Source organism: Betta splendens, chromosome 24 (assembly GCF_900634795.4).
Source record: "Betta splendens chromosome 24, fBetSpl5.4, whole genome shotgun sequence".
In the NCBI taxonomy this organism is placed as follows: Eukaryota; Metazoa; Chordata; class Actinopteri; order Anabantiformes; family Osphronemidae; genus Betta; species Betta splendens.
The window spans coordinates 11,625,131-11,647,215 of record NC_040901.2 but is presented as its reverse complement, the minus strand read 5'-3'; the positions used below and the strand labels follow the sequence as shown (position 1 = coordinate 11,647,215).

The window sequence follows — 22,085 nt, the reverse complement described above, 5'->3', positions numbered from 1 at the left end:
TGTAGCTGAAAAGGACAGACGCCGCCTGTAGCGCTGAGCTCATCTTCAGCGTCCGGCTGCAGGTGGGACGTTCAGGATCGTCTGCTAATGCAGACAAACACCACTTCAGGTTTTTCTGGTTTCCAGGTGACAGGTGTCTGGAGTCCAGTGTTTGCTTTCGTTTAAATTTGTCCTTAGACTTTAATGAGATAAAAACTGTGCCGAGCTGTTGTGCCCAGTTTAATTCTGTGTCCTCTGCTAAACAAAGTAAAACCAATTACTGTAAATTTACCTGTAGTGACTCAACTACAACAACTGAACCTCTGCTCATGTATAGCATAGACTGATACTTTACCACACTGTTAAGTCAATGCATTTTATGAGACCAATATGAAAAGTGCTATATAAAGTTTTATTAACATGGATCATATTAAACTTTACATAGTTCCACTTTCATTTCAGGGGTTGAAAACAGGCATTGCAAGCGAAACTCAGCCGAGCGTCAAGCTGCTCAAACAGTTGACCTCAACCTCCTAAACTCCAGCCGTCGTTCCCACCGAGGGTCGACCGTCCTCAGGCCTGGCTGCTGCTGGTTCGAGTCCGTTACCCAGAGTTGGTTGGTTCACACACACACACGCACCGATGACTAACTAGGACTGAGCGTTGGAGGCAGCATCAGGGTCGGGCAGTCTGTCGCCAGCAGGACCACCTGCTTGTGTTTTGTCATCGGGGACAGGCAGACGGTGAAAGTGCTGCAGGGCCTGAGCCACCTTCTCTGGACAAATGTTGTAAACAGGGTGAGTTGGAGCCTGTAGGGCAGAACAAAAGCGAAACAACTCAGAAAAACAAGGCTCCTCATGCCTGGTGCTAATGTAATTACAGTAACTAGTCCTGTGTCATCCTTATACTAAAAAATAAGTTCCTAAAAGCAATGATGAATACTTTTCCCTTGTAATGAAGTTGGATTTGTTGATTTCATTGATTTTATCCACATCTAATTAAGTTTTTCACCCCAAACATAAAATATGTAAAAGCAAAATATCCAAAATTTACTGATGTGATGAGCACAAAGCGACTGTTTGTATAATGTAAGATTCTAATCTGCATCATACACACGATGGGGGCAGGTCTTTCCGTAAACACTGCCAGTTATACAACAGGAAACAACATAGTGGTGCAGCCAGTTTCAGCTACAGGCTAATTATAGCTGGGCTTTAACACTACAAAGATGTGTCAAAATAATCTAATGGGGAAATGATCCATTTCTGCATTAATCTCCCGTCTGCCTCACCAGTCTGTTCTCCTCCTTGCCAAGGATCATCTCACGGTGAAGGTCCACGTTCCCAAAGTTCTGAGCTAAGGAGAGTCCGCTCAGGCAATAGCACGTGTGGTAAAAGTCTCTGGACCTGGAGACGCGAACACATAGGAGCATATGAACGGCATGCAGCTGCTGTGTGTGTGTGTGTGTGTGTGTGTGTGTGTGTGTGTGTGTGTGTGTGTGTAGACATTATGTGGTACTGACTTGCCAGGCTTATCCAGAAGACCCCCGTTCGGGTTCTGACAGCACAGGAGGATGTACTCCTGCAAGGCCTGCTGGTCAAACATCCACCGCTGGCAACTCAACTCAGACTCTCCTGCAGACGTTAAGCAGGTAAAACCAAGATTAACACAAGTGATGAGTTTAAAATGGTTTAAAACCATTCAGATGATTCAAGACAAATGTATTAATCTATCTATTTATGATTATCAGGAGACTGGCGTGAATCGTGCAGCGCTGTCAAAGATACAATCACCTTCTTTGAACAGGGCTCTGTGCAGTAGAGGCAGGAGTCCAGCCTGCCAGAACGAGTAACAGCCGTCCACCAGTTTATTGCAGCGGCCCTGGAAACCTCCCTCGAAGCGCATCTGTCTGCTGACCACCCACCGCTGAGCGGGAAGACACCACGGACACGCACTCAGTGAGATCCACGACAAACCACACACACAAATGAGTTGGAAAGTCTGAAGGCGTTGGAACGGGGGCAGAGAAACTCTTTTACAGTGAAGCCTGTAACCTCCACCACCACCACCTCCTTTAGGAGGAAAATGGAGCATCTTAATATCTCCAAATTGCAAAAATGTTGTTGCCACGGAAACCACTAATTGGTGCCCACAGTGCCTGTGCAGCTTGAATCGAGTACTTATGGGATACTGGGGTTTAATGCCAGCTGGGGACGAGTCTGTGCAGACGAGAGAGCATTTAGCTTAGTAATGTTTAGTTCAGGGACTCGCTACTGTCCGTAAATAAGGAAAAGTCAGGATGTTAAATCAGAACGGGTTGTTCATCCTGTCGCCTGCTGAAGGACATGAAATAAGCAAAGGCAATTTCAAGGTTTATGCAAAGACCTAAAATAATTATCTAAAAAAAACAGAAAAGCAGATTAAATTCTGAGAATCTTCACGGGGCTGTGAAGTGCGGCCTGTTTACCGGTGCAGAGGGTGAGTCACGCCTCTGCAGTGGTTCTCTCCCTGCTGCTGACTCCCAACCTCCGACACCATCAGCCGCTGACAGTCCGGCTGGAGCGCGGCTACATGAGCCCGCATGCTGAGGGGACGCCTCGGAGGGCAAACGCCCGTTAGCCGGGGAGGCCGATGGAGCTGCGCAGCACAGCAGGGGCTCCACCTGGCTTGAGCGCACATGTGCTCCAACCAGTCGTATGCAAATGCCACTGTATTAGCACATGTTTTGAATATGTGCAACAGAGGTGTGAATGCATGCAGGCAGCAGCTGGGACAGAGCTTTTGAAGCTTGACTGATCATCTCTCTGTTCCCCAGCTGACCTTTACGTCTCCTGCAGTGTGGAGCGTGTGCAGCTCCTGCTCTGCGTCAGGACTAAAAACACGGCCGTGACGGCTGAAGGGTCGAAGTGGCTGCTGTAGTGAACCTACTGCTCTCCTGCTCACCAGCAAAGCTTTGAGATCCAGCATGTGCTCCTTTCCTAGAATCACGAGGGCGGCGGTGCCGCAGAAGCTGTAGCCTCCGTGGGCCTCCAGGCCGGGCACTCCGCTCAGACCGCCCTCCCAGTTCTGACACCTAAACACACAGCAAACGCTCGCGTAAGCAAACAGCGCGCCTTTAATAATCCATTAACAAACCCCTGCGGCGCCGGGTCGCACCGGAGAATCCAGCTGGTCGTGTCCTCGAACAGTTTAGGCGTCAGGATGTTTGTGAGCGACGCTACGGAAGCAGCGCAGTACGCGCTCCTAGGAAAGACAAAAGCAGACGCAGCTCAACAAAGGAGACGTGGGTGAGGAGGAAGTTTCTGCTCTTCCTACACTTACACAGTATTCTAGCATTGTATTATTACCCAACTATATATACTATAAACACCCATAGGATGACTTCAGCAGATTCACTGGTAGTGTTAAGGTCTCTAAAGGGAAGAATCATTTAAAAAGCGAGTCGCCAGAATCACTTCTGTGCCTTTATATGGCTGCACACAATGAATCATGCCCGTCAGAGGGCTGTGTTAATCCTACTGTTAACAGATCTAATGAAGACACAGTCGCTGCATCCGTCTGCAGGTGTTGATTGTAATAATAAAACATGCTTTTATTTCTAAAAAAAGCGCTTGAAACCTGAACAGCGGACATTTTGTTCTCTAGTCTGATGAGCTCCCAGTGACTCAGAACGTTCTTTGGTTCAGAAGGCGACACCTCAAAGCTTCTCATTAAAAACCCACTTCCTCACACCAGCGAGAAACACAAACACAGTAACGCAAACAACCCAAATCCACACTTATGCAAGAGGGATGTGGGTATTTCTCCTCTTGGGAAACAAAAGAGCATGAAAAATGCAAAAGGCGGTGGGAAACAAAGCGCAGACGCGCACATGACAGAGCCACGATGGGATCTTTGGAGAGATCACAGCAGAGGTTGGCGGCGCTCACCTGACATCCACCTCCCCGCCGACGTGCATCACAAACGAGCCATCTGGCTGCTTCACTGACCAGAGGAAATCTAGCAGCTTCTCCCTGGAGGAAGGTGGGGGAGAGGGGGAGCAGATGGAGGGGGAGGATGGGAGGTGGAACTGTTGAAGTCCTGCAAATTTTATAAAGCACTGATGCAGAAATCAAGGCTCGGCTGCTGGAGCTGATCCTCGGCGTGTGCTGGTGGTACGGTACCTGTCTATGACGTCATAGGCCTCCTCGGTGCCGATGATACACAGGGCGTTCACGGCGGCGTAGGTGGGAGCGAGGTGGGCGTGTTGTCCCGGACCCCCCGCGAACCCCCCCGTCGGGCTCTGACAGCGAGCCAGGAACTGACACACTCTGCAGAGACACGACCAGGACTTCAGCACTTCCTGCTGAAGTATTCATTGATTCGCATGTTCGGGTTAGTCAGAACGAAGCCAACGATGAATAACATGTGACAGGGACTTGGACGACCCACTTCCCCAACGCGTCGCACGCGAGCGCGACTGTCTGGATCCTGCAGAACCACAGAGGACTGGAACAAACGAGCACCGCTGGCTCCGATTCCCTCATGCTGACGCGGCGCGCAGCTCGACCACAGCTTCCTCTGCCACCGAGCTGCTGCTCTCTCCAGTGCCCTTTTCATCCTCCGCCATGGAGCGGAATCGGGCTGACCTGAGAGCAGTGTGTGGGTTGCAGCCCGGCTTCGCTGCCCACTGTGGGCGCTACTTCTGACTGGCAGCAATTGAAACGAATGACATTGTGTTGCTGATAACTCCAGCAATGTGCAAACTAATGCAATAATACGACTGCGTGCTGCTCAGTGGTGTCGTTCTAGTCGTTCATTAACATAATTCACTGCCCCCCTCATTAAGCTGCTTCCGTCCACTAGGCGGCTCATTAGTTCACGGGTAGGAACCTCCGGCCGGCAGGTGTTCCCAGCCGGACTAAACAGCGCCCACACGTGTCGCTTCGTTATCCACCGGGCCTGGTTTTCTTTGTAAGTTAGTGGACGTTTTGTTGTTTTGGAGCTACGGACGCCACCTGAGACGAGCCGAAGCCTCCACCAACCGGAACCGCCGCCCAGACGCCGTGTTCAGGTACAGACTCGGTAAGCGACCGCTTAAACTCAGGTGCGCGCGCACAAGTGTCGTTATTCTAACGCAAAGAGGGGCGATAATTGACTTGAAGTGTGTTAACGCAAAGTCGGTTGCAGATAAAACTAAACAATAAACCATCTTTAATTATTTATAATTTTTTTAAAGTATTCATTTTATTATGAAGGACATGGACATCATGACAATCTCCAATGATTATCCTGACCTCTAGCTAATTGACTGGAAGCAAGGCCTAAAGAACTGGAACCTTGGCAGGTCTTTAAATGTCATACAGATTGCCCTCATGCTTAACCCATTAACGGTTCCCAGGTGGGACACGGCAGCACCTTGGAAGCACATGTCCGTTCATTATCGGCAGGATTTGTGTAACCGCTGCAGGAGGATCATGATAAAGATGCTGCAACTGGAGGATGAGGAAGAAGTGGAGAAGGAACTAGGAAGCTTAATGTTCTGCGACTTTCTTTTTTTAAATCAAACAACAGGTCACAGATGAAACTTTAGTGATGAGAACAAACGATGCCACAGATGATCTGGCTGGTTTCATCATCATGAAGCCACTGTGAGATTCCGCAAACAGGCTGAAGACACGAAGACAAACTAAATCCACAGACTGTGGAAAGTTCTTCAGCATTTTTTGGACAACCTGGCTGCCAAGTGCGTTTAGTGAACTGCAGGCGTAGGAGGAGAATCTGTGCCGTTTTACAAGGCAAATCCTTTTTCCCCAGTTCCTGCTCACAAGTCCCAGTGACGTGGCGCCTTCTACTGCAGCCCTTCTTTTTTTTCTAGCAGCATTTATGCAGCTGTGATACATAATAAAATGTCCTTGGCGGTCGCACATGTGTTGCTTCGCTCTTGCCTCTTTATGTGTTTAGTTGTGGAGTACGAGTGTGTGTTTGTGCGTGACTCACTCTGAGGCGACAGCAGCGGGAATGGGCTCCTCTAGTAACTCCAGACTGTGAAGAATCCAGAAGCAAAGCCACGGCCTGCTAGCATCCAGACACTACGCGCACACAGGCACACCAGTCACATGATGAGCATCGGATCACAAAATACAGAAATAAAGAAGATAGATGAAACAGTCAGAGATCACTGAAGACATGAGGGGAAACAAAACTGTAGCATTATTATTCAGGACATCTACGTTTGGAAGAGTGTGTTCCATAAATAATGACTAAATAACTGATAAATAACTGTTGCATGTCCACCGCTCGAGAAATAATCAGGCTGATAAAGAAGCCTGGATGTGCTTGAGTGTTGTTTGCACGAGATGTTTCCAGGAACTGTCAACGTGAGGTTTGGAGACGTGTCTGCGCAGGTGAATGAGCCATCGGCAACTGAGGAAAAAACAAAATGAACCCAGAATGTGGAGACGCAGCACGGTGGATCTGGTGTTAGCGATGGGAGTGGATGGATTTTAAATGGAACAGCTGATTAAAGTACCAGGCTCCGCTCTCTGATCGCTACACAACAGAGCTGCTTCTCACTTACTGAAAGCAGAACGACCCACAAACAAGCCACACCTGAAGGCAGCCATGCTCAAGTCCCACAATGCATCTCAAGGATGGAAGCTCCAAACAGGGAAAGGACTTTCATCCATGTAATGAAGGAAATCCTTCTTAGTTTGTTGTTTTATATATGAGGCATCAAAGAAACATGTCTGTGTAAAGAATTGCAGCCATTTTCCTAATTCTTAATGCCACAGTTTTGTCAGACACGTCAAATTAAAGCCTGAAGTCTTGACTGTGCCCACATCGAGGGTTCATTTTAATGCGTGTCGAGCTCTACAGAGGACAAATTAAGAAGCGCTGTGTTTGATTATTTATGAACCCAACAGTGTGTTTGTAGTGCACATAATACAATGATATGTTTTGTGTATCCAGTTTGCATGGACTAGTTCCCCCCCAACAGCTCTGCAGCGTTTCACTGAACTGATAGAAAAAGCACGTTGCCACAGAACTACCCTCAGCCCTGCTGTCAGTCTGGTTTTCAGTCATATTGGTTTGAAACTGAGGTGGGAATGGCAGCGGACGTTTTTCTGAAGAAAAGAGAGCAGAGCAGAGAAGAGTTCACGCACGCTGAAAGCAGCGACCTTCCCGAGAACAGACAAGCACATTCTCTGAAAAGCGAATGCACTGCCGCTTCTATTTGAAGTGGAGAGAGCCAATCAGACGCCCATCCAGAGGCAGCGAGTGCTCTGCCATCCTTCGGGTCAGCTCTGGTTTTTACTGACTCACTGGAACTAATGCAACCTCTGTGAACCCGGCTGCAGGGAAGGTTGGCTGGTTGCATGTGCTAATAAGCAAAAAAAAAAATTTTCGCTGGCCGAAAATGGGAGCGTACCTCATAAGCATCGGATAAATGACGTAAGCCCTTCTTGAGATACTGGTAGTGCTGTTCTCGCAACAGCGTTGGCCTGTAGATGAAAAGAAGATAGTTAGAATATGACACAGAGCACTGATAACAGCTACTAAAGTTCCACGTAGTTGTTACATCAAAGAAAAATAGCAAAAGGACCAAATAGCAGATAAATGAGAACTATTACATTAAAAACATTTGATTATGGTGAAGTTATGAAATTAGATTGTACAGGAAATATAACATGAGTGCAAAAACCACGAGCCTCCTAATCGTGAACAAAGCGACACAGTGGATGCACAAAGTTCAGAGCAAGTTATCGCTCATCTGCATCTGGTGAACGCTCGTATGCGTCAGTGAGGCAGAGACAAGTGACACCCGCCCCCCTCCCTTCCCCTCCACCCCCCGTGTTGAGTTCATGCCCTTTCCATGTAGTGTCTGCTGCGACAGTTGTAATTACACTCTACCTACACAGTGTTAGTCACATATCGCTGCCAAAGGTTTCACACCAGCACAATACAACAGCAGTCGCAGAGGAGCAGAGCTAAGCAGTCACCGCCCACCCTTCAGGCCAGGATGTTAAACTTAAACCTATAATCTCAGCCTCACGAGGAGAAGAGGGCACAAATAAAAACACTCTACTGATAGCGTTCATTGTGGATGTCAAGTATGTTTGTTCATTAGCACTAGAGGGTTCAACAACCTAATCAGAAGTTTACATTCAACAATGACAAACAAATTAAACATGGTGGATTAATACAGTAAAGCCTGTTATAAATACACATAAGAGCTCCAAGGTGTTATTGCCTTAACGCTTGAAGCACAACAACTTTCTGGGTTCACGCCCAAACCCCGTGCAGCTCCACACTTCCTGCGTCTGTCTGCACGAAGAGAACAAAACCTGTGTTACGATTCCATAAAAATCTGATTGTTTGATTTGGCCTTTGTGGGCGTAAAAACGCTCCAGACGAGCGGCCGCTTCGCACACGCGTCGGCTCCTTTCTGATTCCCAGCCTTGCTCTTATGTGAACGCTGCATAATGCATGACCTGTCCTGATTAATGCCATTAATTTTCTCATCCTTTCAAACACTGAATACACATTTCCCCATAGGCGGCAGTGACATTCAGGCCCAAGCGGTTGTCATAGAAATGAGATGAGTCACCACATTAAAAGGAGGACTGATGACAGCTGATAGCAATAGCCAAGTATGTGGGCTGATCAGCGATGGGCCCCTGTGACGTGCAATCACTGAGCAACATTACTGAAAATGTCTCTTAATGGCAGTAAAAGGCCTGTAAATAGATCGTTTTCAGTCCTTCCTGAAATCGGAACATTCTGTCAAAGTAGGTTTTTTTTTAACATGTCATGTGTTTTACAATAATCATCTGTGTCCACGATGCTCTCCAATAATAGCAGGTCGGTTTAGAGTTGTGCCTTCATAATTATTGTCTCACTATCCAAGTAGCTACTATCAGTGTTTTTATGATTCCTATCAGATTTTGAAAATGACTCAGCTCAATTCATAAAAGCAGTTTCATTTCAGATCATTAAAATGACACGGTATGCTTTGATTTCTCTCATTTCGGTTGGTTTCGTTACGTTTGTTTGCTTGCTGTGAGGTACTTACTGTGGCAGGCTGTGGATCTGCTTGTAAACGGTGATGACTTCTTCGATGCTGCGTTCCACTTTTTTCTGGTGATGGAGACAGGACATGGCAGAGGAGAGCAGGGCTTTTAGAGCAGTCACCCGTAGCGTTGTAGCACTTGAGCAGATTTAGGGATTTCCTCTGAAACCGATCAGCTGTGATTGGTGGAGGGCTGCTAATCGACGTGGCCCGTTTGAAGACCTCTGTTAAAGTTACTTAGCTCTGTTTACAGCCAAATCGATTCGAACTTAATCCCATTAGACGCAGAGCTAGCCGCATAAAACCTCGTTCCCAACTCCGACAAACTCGTTTTCAAAGTTAACTAAGGAACGAGCCGCTGTCGCACCCTTTTCTATTAGTTAGAGACAAAACCGGGGTTGACAGTTCAATTTGTGCCACTAGTTTCAGCGGAGAGCCCTGTTAGCATTAGCCGCATTACTGAGCTAACGAAGCTAATCTGCGCCTCCGCTCACCTGCTCCACTGAAGTCACCGTCTCCACCCCGTCGTCCACGAACGACTCTGCGGAATGTCCGTCTCTGAAGCACCGCAGAGGCGTCGGCAAACCGTCCATGATGAGAAGCGCCCGTTAGCGGTGGCGATGCTGCGGGCGACGCGAGGCTCTCGGTTTGTTTTGATAGTTCGCTCACTTTCCTGCCGAGGTTCGAACAAGCGGAAACTCTGCGCACAGTCGCTACGGCGGCTCCCGTGGGTCAAACCACGGGTTTCCTGTGTAGCGCGAACAACGACAAAGAAACGCACAAAGAGAGTCGTGTAAAAGTGATGAGTTATGGGTCAACACACTCCACGGGCGGCGCGTGCTCGAATCACAGCACGGGCTCAACCTGGACGTGGCTTCTGTTCTCAGTGTTTGGGTTTCATCATGGCAGCGGTGCAACCGCGAGGATTAAAGCCTTCGTCTTAGTCAAAGCCGCTACATTGTAGCGAGATTAACCGGAAATGGTGCAAATCCACCTTCAAAATATTTGTCACAGACTATTAAAATGTTTAGCAAATAAATCTAGAAATCAGTCTGGTCCAACTGAGCCAAATTATACCAGGCTGTACCATGTAACACATTTATTTTTATGTAAAATTTAATAATTACAAGTATTCAATCCTTCTCTTCTCATCCAATTACTGATTTTAAAGCAATATATTTTAAACATCATTGTTGATCTGATAGATGTTTGATTCATCATTTTAATTGATATCTACATTTTTATTGTGATATAGTATGTGAGTAAATATACTCACTTTACCACCACTGTTGATGAATCCACTTCATTATGTAAATCTACACAACTAAGCTTATGTTTCCTATTGTTTCCTATGTAAGTGATGTGTCTGTAGGACACAGTAGGTTCCAGTAGGTTTCATGTTGACTCACACGTATATTACATTATGGTCCTATAGGCATATTAGTCCGACATAAATGAGGCTTTTATGTTGGAAAGGCCAGCTAGACATCCTGCTTACTAACCCTCTCCCACTTGACAGTGGTCCACCGCACCCACCCACTGGAAGCTGAAGGCTGCCTGGGAAGCCGGAGCATCCCTGTTTTGTTGTCCACCGACGAGCAGCAGCACCAGCATCAAGCCGGAGCAGAGCCGCAGCCTTACGTGGAGCATCCGGGCAGCGATGGGATGCGCCTGGGGAGGGATCGCTCATCCATCTCTGAGTTAGCTGACTGGGGCGTTTTAATTCTCCACTACACCCACCACCATGGCCAAACAGTACGATGTGCTCTTCCGACTCCTGCTTCTCGGAGATTCTGGGGTTGGGAAAACATGTTTGTTATGCAGATTCACGGACAACGAGTTCCACCCGTCTCACATCTCCACCATCGGTAAGACTCCACCAGAGAAGCACTTAATGCTTCAATTACACCCCGCACTTGTGTTAATTAGCCCTCCCGCTGGTTCAAACGGGCTCTCAGCGTTTTGTGTGCATGTCATTTGTGCACCACCCTGTCTTCAATTTAGGTCCCTCACATATGATTGGAATGGGAGCCTGGTGGTTTAATTACAGTAGTGGATTCACGTGGAATAAACACAGCGGTAACTTTCACATCAGCGTCAGTGCTTTGGTCCAGGGGAAGACCTGAGGGTGAGGAGCCAATCACTGTACAACTGTCAGCCCAGTGCTTTTCACAACAATAGCACAGACACACTTTTTACTGTCACTCATGTTTTTGTGCGTCACTATACACAATATATGTCTGTGTGTATTCTCATATGCTCAGGTCCCTCTTTCCACATCAAGATGTTGATTTCCTTTTTTCCTCAGTTAACCGGCGAGTCTATTGATTTTATTGAGTGTTTTATTTCCTGTGCAGCAGATCGGTCTCCATCGGTACGATTCATAGATAAATAAGGATGAACAGTATGCAGCGACTTAGTGAAGCGGGTAACTAGTCTGTCCTTCCACCAAAGGTGAGCGTTGAAACTTGAACTTGAAAGAGCTTTTATCTCCAGGGAGGCAACTTTCCTCTGAAGCAGCAGCTGCTTTTGCAGTAATTGGCCGTGTTTTGGAGAAAAGCAATCTGTGCGGCTCGGGGTGAACGTTCCAGCTTGTTCTCATGCAAAAGTGGCTTTTAATGTGAAAGTACGGAGCAGGTTGGGTTGAATAAGGTCCCGGTTGGGAGGAAGGAAGCTAGTGATGCGGGTGAACCTGGTGCCTCTGCAGCTAGTGTTCGCATCCACAGCCGGAGGCTGGAGAATCGGGCGCCGTGTGGGTGCAGGCGGGGTCAAAGTTCAGCTACACCCGAGTCAACAGAGTCTGAGCCCGCCGAGACCCCTCCTCACCTTAAGCCCCGCAAAAGCCAAAGAGCCACGGAGAACAAGCGCGTGGCCACTAGGATACTCACCAGTGGGGGATCGATAAATAATTTCCCAACCTTCATGAAGTGACAGATGGATATAAATCCTCTCCCACGGCCCCTTCTGCGGTGTTTGATGCTTTCAATTAAAAAATACTGCTCAAAGCATAAACTCCAGATAACCAACCTGACGTCTGAAGGACACGGAGTCAAGGTGTCGTATTGATGCAGCAAACATCGTACGCGCGTGGCTGTTTTTACTGCTGCTGGATGATGATGATGATGATGATGATGATAATGTTGGGATTTGCTTCAGGGCTTTAGGTCGGGATCTTGTGCAGTCAAACGCACTATTGTCTAAACCCGGATTACAACAAAGGCTTCCTGTTTCTGACGGACGACCCGGTTCCTATCATTTCCCGTACGAAACAAGGAGCTGAAACCACAGACGAGACCTGCATTAAAAGCAGATTTTTATCTTTGATTTGATCCGCTGAGGCTTTTTTGACAAGTGGGAACTTTAGAAATAGAATGAAGAAGCACAGCCTTCGGATAAAGACTCAGCGTGGATATAAATGTAATCCCTGTTTGCTCGCTAGAAAAATAACAGCTCAGATATAATAATCAGACCTTTTTCAAATCATCGCGGCAGCAGAACTTCTGATGTGTGAGCTTATGTACCGTCACTCATTCTGGCATCCTGTTTTATTTGTCAGGCGTGAAACTCATCTAGTCCAAAAAGGGCCCGTTTCTCGGGCTATAAACATCAGAGGGGAGGATTTAGTGGCGTTCCGTCTCCGCTGAGTCCTCCTCACACTTTACCTTGACGGCCTTGTTTACTGCAGCGCTCACACATCGCTGCTGTCAGAGGCTCGGCCCTGATCTATATCATAGCTCAATAAGCAGCTGTCGGTGGCGTGGTGGTCATAATCTCAGCCGGCTGCTGTTTGACAAGCTCATTAGTCCGTCGGGTCGGGTCCTGTTGTTAGTAGGTTCTCAGCCAAATCAATGGTGGAGTCAGAGTCTGGACTTTTCCTGGATCTTATGTCTGTGCTACCGTTGAACAGCAGAATCTCGTCTCTCTGTCAAGTGATGCGTCCACAGTAGAGAACATCCGCAGCCGGGGGCGGCGCCGGTGCCGGTCCCCAGAGGGTCCGTGTCAGAACCGGAGCGTCCGTTGTGGAGCCGTAGCAGCTGAATGACTGCGTAGAAGTCACAGACGCAGGGTTGTTTTGGGTTGATCCTGCTTTATTGAGAATAAACCTGTTTTACTGTGTGTGTGAGGGACTTCCTGCTGATTGACCCCCTGTATGACAAAAGCAGCTATTACTGCCTCTCAGTATGTCATGTTTACTCCACTGGAGGACTTTGTAGTTAAATTCTGTGCTGCTGCAAATGGACAATGACAGAAACAAAGCTCCTGGCTCCTCTGCAGCCGTAGCCGCTGATTGCAGCGCTGACCTTTCCCCTAGTCTTCATCCGCACGGTCTGGAGTCAAATGCAAAGGCCGCCCCGTGATTTAAATGAGGCCTCGCATGTCTGTGACCTCCAGCCAACGCGCCGCACCCAGAAGCCACGGGCGGCCGGTTGAGTGGAGCGTCTGCGGGCTTCTTCCTACAGAACAGCAGAAGCGCAGCGGCACCAACCACAAGCAGCAGGTGGTCCAGTTATGGGATCGATGGGCCTCAGCGCTTCCTCTGAGCGCGAGGCCGGCTGTGACACATGGCCGCTGAGACTCGGCTTAATTGGGATGAACTCCTGATTGATTTCTGAGGAATTACAGCCGCTTATCGACTTAAAGGCTGTTGTGAGTGGACGAAGAGCATTAAATGTGGAAAAATCTGATTATTGTGTTTTGATAAAAGGACAAAATGGATTTCTGTGGGGAAAAAGCAATTCTAAGTATTCGAAGCCTCAATAGAAAATATGAAGCATCTCTCTCAGCATCTTCTCTTGAATAATATCCGTGTTCTGACCTTCAACAATGAACCCAGCTCGCGTCTGAAATAAAAAACTGGCCTGTCTGGTTTTCTATAAACAATATGACGCGGGGCTGTCAGACACACTTCAGAGGTCGCTGAAGCGTGAGCGCCTTATTGCTGAACCCTCCCTCCCTCCCTCACCCCCTCCCACACCTCCGCCTCCTCTGTCCGCTCTTCTTCGTTGGTATTTTGAAGCAGCCTCCGCCTCCATCCTTTCGCCCCCGACGTGATGGATGCGGAGGCCTAAATGAGGACCCACCGGATCATTAGCCCCGTCTCCTAACTGGACGATTCACGGGGCCCGAACGGCCCTGACGGCGGTAGAACAAGTTTGGAGAAAACCCAAATAAGCCGAGAGCCGATCTGGGAAAGTCATACTGTGATTCCTAACCAGACTTTCCTCGTCTCGCAGGAGTCGACTTCAAAATGAAGACCGTGGTAATAGATGGGATCAAAGTACGAATACAGATATGGTAAGATATAGAAACATAGGACGCATCTGGGGAATGTTGGTTCTGGAACAGTGGGCTTCAGGGGGATTCTGCATGAACTCTGTAATAACTCCACTGGTGACGGGTGTGTGCAGGGACACTGCAGGACAGGAGCGGTACCAGACCATCACCAAGCAGTACTACAGGCGGGCGCAGGTAACAGAACCGACACACACGCACGCACGCACGCACGCACACACACAGCATGTATGAATACACTGCTTCGGGCTGAGGGGGGGACTGGTGTTTGGTCCTTTATGAGACCCCCCCCCCCCCCCCCCCCAGCTGGTGTCTGGCACTGATCTCCCTGCGTTTTTCCCTCCAGGGGATCTTCCTGGTGTACGATATCACGAGTGAGCGATCCTTCCAGCACATCATGAAGTGGGCCAGCGACGTGGACGAGGTGAGGCCCCGGTTCCACGGATCACAGCCCTCTGGTGACCCGACAGCTGCGTTCCGTCTTCATTAGGCTTTTATGAACGCGCACTGGGCTGTTTTGCAGCGGTCGCTTTGCTTTAGCAGCTACTGTGTCTTCATGAAGCCGACTCATCTGCGCCGCTTCCCCCGCCATGTCCCGGATGATTTTATTCTATTAATTTAGTCATCGCAGACCTCATTTCCTCAATGGGTCCATCCAAATATACACACTATTGATTTTGGCACGCTTCCCACTTACTTTTAATCTCCCTCTCATTTCCTGAGTGCTGCTGCCGCTGCTGTGTTTTCTCCGTTGACATTTAGATTCTCTCCCTCTGTTCCTTTGCTCCTGTCTTCGGCTTCGGCAGTACGCTCCTGACAAGGTGCAGAAGATCCTCGTGGGGAACAAGTCGGACGACGTGGAGAAGCGGCAGGTGGCCACAGAGCAGGGTGTAAAGGTTGGTGTCCGTCCGCATGAGGATGCATTTACTTCATCAGTCATTGGCGCTGACGCCTGCCTGTCATCCACCAGCTGGCCCAGGCTTATGGGATGGACTTCTTTGAGACAAGTGCCTTCACCAACCATAACATAACAGAGGTGAGGTTGTCTGAGGGGCCACCGCTCACAGGGATCTAATGAGATCTCATGAGCACGTACTGACTAGTAACACGGTCGAAGCAGGAAATGACTTGAACTGATCTCATCTGTGTTTCAAGACCTTCACGCGTCTGGCCGAGCAGGTGCTGGCGGCCAATAAGAAGGACCTGGACCTCCTCCGGATGTGCGTCACCGACGAGTTCGACCTCTCCGCTCTGGAGGCGGAGGAGGGCCTGTGCGACGGCGGCGAAGGCGACCAGCACAAAGGCTGCTGGTGTTAAAGGACGCGCGTTTGAGGCCGAGGCCTCGGAGCAGGCGGAGGCGGGCGAACCGTCTGGAGCCCGGGTCCAGTGTGACTAGTGTGAACCAGTCCAGTCCTTCCTCTCACCGAGTGACTGAGTCTGTTACTTTTGATATAAGAGTGTGGTTGTGAGCATCTGGCCTTCACTCATCTGGTTCCTTCCTCTGTATGTGAGTATGAACACACCCTGCACGCGCCCATGGCCTTTATTCCATTAAATGCATTAGCTGTAGTGTCTGATAAGTGCCACACGAGGGCGCCACATGCACGAGGGTCTGGTTTTGGTTGCGGTTGCCTGTGATGGAACGAAAGGACTGGTTTTATGCAGCTCAGTTTATTCTTCATGCGAGTGAAGTGACGGCTGAAGTCAGACCTGAGCGGTTGCATTTTCCTGTAGCAAACCTGAATCTTTCTTTTTTTACTTCAAGGCGCTTGTTTCTAGCAGGTGGATGGTTTGATACCTGGCCGCTGCATTGTACATAGCCGGTTTTTAAAGGCCTTGTAGATTGATAGAATCACAGGGATATTCTATTATGGTTCGAAAGGTCAACATTGAGATTATGAATGGTCTGAAACGTCTCTGAAGCTCCGTCTCAGACCCAACGAGGAACAAGTGAGAGTACTGCATGCGATTCACTCTTCTTTATTTATTCTAACTTCAGTGAAGTTAAAAATGAAGTGACCGTATTACAAGTATAGCATTTGACCAGAGTTGCCTGTTGGAAGCTTATTACACACACGATGACCATCAGAGGACAAACTTTGGCCTGTTTTTCCAACCTCTCCTGCTAAATGCTACTGAAAATAACTGTTGTTGGTGTGTGCACCATGTGAAATGACTGTAGTTCTTACTTTATACTTCTTTAGTTGTAACTGTGAAGATATATTAAAGTGCAACATGTTATTCTTATGTATGTCAGATGTTTGAGTAAATATTTGCAGATATATGACTCTGCGTTTTTTTGTATTATGTTTATTGTTCAGATACTGGAGGCTATAAGCTGTAGCATTATCCTCAGGTAATCATTCAGATGTATATCTGTATGAATACAGTGTCTCGGTGTCTCCACATTCATACATATACTACTAATGACATTGTTTTACTAACGATTACAGCTACTAATGAAATTCATAAGTACTGGAAGCAACATCATCCAGTTTCTTGACTTAAACTTAGAGATGAAGTACTATTCTGAATTCAAAATAACAATATTACTGCTACTGGTATGCTTCCAAAACACATGGGTGGGAATGTGGAAGAAAGATTATATCACTGAATCAATAGCTATGTTTGGCAGAAGGCATGTGGGAGACAAGAAGTTTCTATCGCCTGATGAGGCCAAACTGGAACTTTTGTTTCATTGGAGGTAAACCAGTATTTAAAAGGTAGGTTTCAAAATACCAACACAAAAAGGAAATCAAAAAACACGAGAAGGTGCAAGATGCTATATAGAAGCTACAGTGGACTAAACATGTTTTAGATGTAAATATCGCCTCTTCTCAGCTCAGATTGTAGTTTTATATGATTATTCTTCGTAGTAGCAGTAGAAAAAAACATATGGATGGTGATACGCATGATGATCAATGCGTTTGTCATATTATGTGTTGAGGAATCTATAACTCATCACTAGGTACACTTGTAGAGCCAGTGTCACTGCGCCACTCGGCCACTAGATGGCAGTGTGCCGAGCTTTTCCTCTGCAGAAAGCAGTTTAAAAGATGAGGAGCTGCTCTATACGTAATAAATGCCGAGGAATAAGACATTTACTCAACAGTAAGCCGGCAGTTATGACATCATGTATAAATAGAGTGTTAATCAACTGGTTGCTCGCATTACTTAAGAACTTAACTTAAGAACTATAAATATCCCACTGCCCACACCTCCGACGCCTGCGCAATCATTTTCTCTACTCATAAAAATGATCCAAACATAAATTAGTTATAAGCAGAATTTAAGAGTGGGGGGAAAAAAACTTCAAAGCTTTTGTTCATCATTTTATCTGCGTTGTTAATGTTGTGAAGTCATTAAAGCCCTTTGGTGACATTAGCATAATGATGAATATGCATATGGAACTGTTGTCTGCTTGACAGATATGACAGCTCAGTATCTATTGCAGGGCTGAGTGATGCGCGCACACATGTGCGCACACGCAGAATGACAAGTCGCGCCGACACGCCGCACCCACGCGCACCCGTGTGCGCACACGCGCGCATGCGCGCGGAGAGACGGAGGGAGGGAGGGGCCGCAGCGTCGCCTCATTGTTTTTTTCCGACACAATCCCCAGGTCTCGCAGCTGTCTGAGATTCAGCCATTTGGCGCGTGCGTGCGTGAGTGTCTGTGTAAGCGAGTGGAAGCTTGGGAGTCGGGGTGAGGAGCAGTGAGTGGGATGGAAGGAGGAAGACAGACGAGCTCTCCCATCAGGACAATCAGAATAGATCATTCATCTGTCCACGCTACACTGAAGACGTTGGGGTTCCACCAGGTTCCACCAGGTTCCTCCCCTGCCTCCTGGGTTCCTGGGTTCCTCCCTGGGTTCCTCCCTGGGTTCCTCCCTGGGTTTCTCCCCTGCCTCCCTGGGTTCCTCCCTGGGTTCCTCCCTGGGTTCCTCCCTGGGTTTCTCCCTGGGTTTCTCCCCTGCCTCCCTGGGTTCCTCCCTGGGTTCCTGGGTTCCTCCCTGGGTTCCTCCCTGGGTTCCTCCCCTGCCTCCCTGGGTTCCTCTCTGGGTTCCTGGGTTCCTCCCTGGGTTCCTCCCTGGGTTTCTTACCTGCCTCCCTGGGTTCCTGGGTTCCTCCCCTGCCTCCCTGGGTTCCTCTCTGGGTTCCTGGGTTCCTCCCTGGGTTCCTCCCTGGGTTCCTCCCTGGGTTCCTCCCCTGCCTCCCATGGTTCCTCTCTGGGTTCCTGGGTTCCTCCCCTGTCTCCCTGGGTTCCTCCCTGGGTTCCTCCCCTGCCTCCTGGGTTCCTCCCTGGGTTCCTGGGTTCCTCACTGGGTTCCTGGGTTCCTCCCTTGTCTCCTGGGTTCCTCTCTGGGTTCCTGGGTTCCTCCTTGGGTTCCTGGGTTCCTCCCCTGCCTCCTGGGTTCCTCCCTGGGTTCCTGGGTTCCTCCCTGGGTTCCTGGGTTCCTCCCCTGCCTCCTGGGTTCCTCCCTGGGTTCCTGGGTTCCTCCCCTGCCTCCTGGGTTCCTCCCCTGTCTCTCTGGGTTCCTCCCTGGGTTCCTCCCCTGCCTCCTGGGTTCCTCACTGGGTTCCTGGGTTCCTCCCCTGTCTCCTGGGTTCCTCCCTGGGTTCCTCCCTGGGTTCCTTCCTGGGTTCCTGGGTTCCTCCCTGGGTTCCTCCCCTGCCTCCCATGGTTCCTCTCTGGGTTCCTGGGTTCCTCCCCTGTCTCCCTGGGTTCCTCTTTGGGTTCCTGGGTTCCTCCCTGGGTTCCTCCCTGGGTTTCTTACCTGCCTCCCTGGGTTCCTGGGTTCCTCCCCTGCCTCCCTGGGTTCCTCTCTGGGTTCCTGGGTTCCTCCCTGGGTTCCTCCCTGGGTTCCTCCCTGGGTTCCTCCCCTGCCTCCCATGGTTCCTCTCTGGGTTCCTGGGTTCCTCCCTGGGTTCCTCCCTGGGTTCCTCCCCTGCCTCCCATGGTTCCTCTCTGGGTTCCTGGGTTCCTCCCCTGTCTCCCTGGGTTCCTCCCTGGGTTCCTCCCCTGCCTCCTGGGTTCCTCCCTGGGTTCCTGGGTTCCTCCCTGGGTTCCTGGGTTCCTCCCCTGCCTCCTGGGTTCCTCCCTGGGTTCCTGGGTTCCTCCCCTGCCTCCTGGGTTCCTCCCCTGTCTCTCTGGGTTCCTCCCTGGGTTCCTCCCCTGCCTCCTGGGTTCCTCACTGGGTTCCTGGGTTCCTCCCTTGTCTCCTGGGTTCCTCTCTGGGTTCCTGGGTTCCTCCCTGGGTTCCTGGGTTCCTCCCCTGCCTCCTGGGTTCCTCTCTGGGTTCCTGGGTTCCTCCCCTGTCTCCTGGGTTCCTCCCTGGGTTCCTTCCTGGGTTCCTGGGTTCCTCCCTGGGTTCCTCCCTGGGTTCCTCCCCTGCCTCCCATGGTTCCTCTCTGGGTTCCTGGGTTCCTCCCCTGTCTCCCTGGGTTCCTCCCTGGGTTCCTCCCCTGCCTCCTGGGTTCCTCCCTGGGTTCCTGGGTTCCTCACTGGGTTCCTGGGTTCCTCCCTTGTCTCCTGGGTTCCTCTCTGGGTTCCTGGGTTCCTCCTTGGGTTCCTGGGTTCCTCCCCTGCCTCCTGGGTTCCTTCCTGGGTTCCTCCCTGGGTTCCTGGGTTCCTCCCCTGCCTCCTGGGTTCCTCCCTGGGTTCCTGGGTTCCTCCCCTGCCTCCTGGGTTCCTCCCCTGTCTCTCTGGGTTCCTCCCTGGGTTCCTCCCCTGCCTCCTGGGTTCCTCCCTGGGTTCCTCCCTGGGTTCCTCCCCTGCCTCCCATGGTTCCTCTCTGGGTTCCTGGGTTCCTCCCCTGTCTCCCTGGGTTCCTCTCTGGGTTCCTGGGTTCCTCCCCTGCCTCCTGGGTTCCTCCCTGGGTTCCTCCCTGGGTTCCTCCCCTGCCTCCCATGGTTCCTCTCTGGGTTCCTGGGTTCCTCCCCTGTCTCCCTGGGTTCCTCCCTGGGTTCCTCCCCTGCCTCCTGGGTTCCTCCCTGGGTTCCTGGGTTCCTCACTGGGTTCCTGGGTTCCTCCCTTGTCTCCTGGGTTCCTCTCTGGGTTCCTGGGTTCCTTCCCTGCCTCCTGGGTTCCTCCCTGGGTTCCTGGGTTCCTCCCTTAGGTCTGGCCCCACAGATCAGGTTAACTGGTGACTCGTCAGTGGCAAACAAGCACAACACAAGGAGACGAAATGTCAAAATGACGGCCGTTAAGCCGCCAGAGCTGCCGCCTGTTCCTGAACTACCTGCTGGGCCGCTTCAGGAACCCGTGGAGCCACACCCAGCACCCCCACCCCCCACCCCCCCGCTCTGATGTAGGAGTGTAGGAGGAAGGTTCCTGCTTACAGCCACATCTGACACAGAACCTTTGATACGCGTTGTAAAAGCTGCTTCAGAACCCAAAGAGTGCGAGTGGAGACGAGTCGTTTGCTGCATCAGAGAAAATCAACATTATCATCCATACGTGAGCTTCGTTGAGTGTAGAGCATGTAAATAAGACATAAACATGTTGCATGTAGTAACTTACCCACTGTGTGTTTTAAACATTCATCTAGATGCCCTGTACGTATTAAACAGCATGTGTGCAGCTGTGCTCTGCCTGCTGCTTGTTGTTGCTGTTGCTCGTTTCTGTTCCATCGACCGGTCGAGGCAGATGGACGCGTCTCTGTTTTCGCCCGTTAGTTTTCGCACTTGCAGCCCAAAATATCTGTTCGCTCAAGAGACCAAATCATGTGATTCATACCTCAAGGACAGTTCATAAATGGACGTTATTTCAGCTTCTTTGATGAAAACAAGCGCGTTTGCGTGACTCAAGTGTGTATTTGTCAGCCTGAGGAACTATTTTTAATCTGTGGGAAGGACGACACAGTGCTTGTCGGAAGCCTGGTGAAATGTGTGTTTGTTGGTGAATCACTGCATCAGCAAGTGTCTCACAGATCGGGCTTTCATCCTGCCTCCTTCCTTCCAATCACATCAGAAACACTGAGCATGTGAGTGTTTTTGCATCTCAATGCCGTCCATGCACGGAGCAGGAGCGCGAGGGATGCTGGCAATTAATCGCACATCCCTTTTATTATTGTGCCATCGACACAGACGCTGAGGCTGCGCCCAGGAAGGACGGAGGGCGCTAAACGCTAACGCGTAGCTCCACCTGTCTCTGCGTCTGAGCCGGATGACACCTTCCTCTTCCACGCGTCTATTTCTTTCCTCCTCGGCCCCCAAATCCTGTCAGAGCGTGTCTGTGTTCTGGGCTCACCTCGGCCCACGTCCCCCGTGCGAAGTCCCAAATAAAACACAACTCCGTGCCTCTTCAGGACCAGCGGTATTTCTGCTCAGGACGCGAGCGCACGTGTGGCGGAGGTGGTCGTGTGTGTAGGCGTGTGTACTGTATATTACTGTGACAGTTACATATTCACGTGTGTGTGTGTGTGTGTGTGTGTGTGTGTGTGTGTGTGTGTGTGTGTGTGTGTGTGTGCGCCCCCCTGTGTGCAGGCTTGACTGGGGTCCAACTCCAGGGCTCTTGTTCTTCTGCAGGGTGCTGTGATGTCATCCGCCCACGTCTCCGCTATGTTTTCACACCAGCGTGAGTCACACGGCTCCAGCTCTTGTTGCGGGGAGGTGTGTGTGTGTGTGTGTGTGTGTGTGTGTGTGTGTGTGCATACAGTGCCAAATGGGAGATATTTTGAAATTGAATTCTGTCTATGCTTCTGCCTTTTCAAACACATCTTGAAAGGCTCCTCTGTAGGTTGGTTTCCTGTTGAAAGCGC

General features: G+C 49.8%; 2 protein-coding genes across 3 annotated transcripts; one reads left to right on the top strand and one right to left on the bottom strand.

Annotated features, from left to right (window-relative positions):
- Positions 1–372: 372 nt before the first annotated feature.
- fntb (farnesyltransferase, CAAX box, beta) lies at positions 373–9,936 on the bottom strand. The gene is made up of 12 exons (XM_029140675.3): positions 9,526–9,936; positions 9,035–9,099; positions 7,391–7,463; positions 5,959–6,050; positions 4,143–4,289; positions 3,909–3,992; positions 3,136–3,222; positions 2,923–3,052; positions 1,773–1,905; positions 1,502–1,613; positions 1,271–1,385; positions 373–788 (listed from the first exon to the last, which is right to left on the bottom strand). The coding sequence occupies exons 1-12, from the start codon at positions 9,622–9,624 to the stop codon at positions 630–632; spliced, it is 1,296 nt and encodes a 431-aa protein (XP_028996508.1). The 5' UTR covers positions 9,625–9,936; the 3' UTR covers positions 373–629.
- On the top strand, positions 1,799–16,607 carry rab15 (RAB15, member RAS oncogene family). 2 transcript variants are annotated; one of them, XM_055506317.1, is made up of 8 exons: positions 1,799–1,937; positions 10,551–10,899; positions 14,266–14,326; positions 14,440–14,500; positions 14,670–14,747; positions 15,130–15,219; positions 15,294–15,359; positions 15,479–16,607. In XM_055506317.1, the coding sequence occupies exons 2-8, from the start codon at positions 10,776–10,778 to the stop codon at positions 15,638–15,640; spliced, it is 642 nt and encodes a 213-aa protein (XP_055362292.1). In that variant the 5' UTR covers positions 1,799–1,937; positions 10,551–10,775; the 3' UTR covers positions 15,641–16,607. The 2 variants fall into 2 exon arrangements, with proteins under 2 accessions (XP_055362292.1, XP_028996509.1); XM_029140676.3 differs by lacking the exon at positions 1,799–1,937 and adding an exon at positions 4,289–5,043.
- Positions 16,608–22,085: the final 5,478 nt, after the last annotated feature.

Excerpts from the sequence above, each read along its gene's own strand:
- fntb (XM_029140675.3), bottom strand. The coding sequence starts at position 9,624 with ATGGACGGTTTGCCGACGCCTCTGCGGTGCTTCAGAGACGGACATTCC. Across the intron at positions 6,051-7,390 it reads ATTTATCCGATGCTTATGAG|TGTCTGGATGCTAGCAGGCC; the intron begins GTACGCTCCCAT and ends GTGTGCGCGTAG. Across the intron at positions 3,223-3,908 it reads GGCGGGGAGGTGGATGTCAG|GAGCGCGTACTGCGCTGCTT; the intron begins GTGAGCGCCGCC and ends TGTCTTTCCTAG.
- rab15 (XM_055506317.1), top strand. The coding sequence starts at position 10,776 with ATGGCCAAACAGTACGATGTGCTCTTCCGACTCCTGCTTCTCGGAGAT. Across the intron at positions 14,327-14,439 it reads AAAGTACGAATACAGATATG|GGACACTGCAGGACAGGAGC; the intron begins GTAAGATATAGA and ends GGGTGTGTGCAG. Across the intron at positions 15,360-15,478 it reads CCAACCATAACATAACAGAG|ACCTTCACGCGTCTGGCCGA; the intron begins GTGAGGTTGTCT and ends CTGTGTTTCAAG.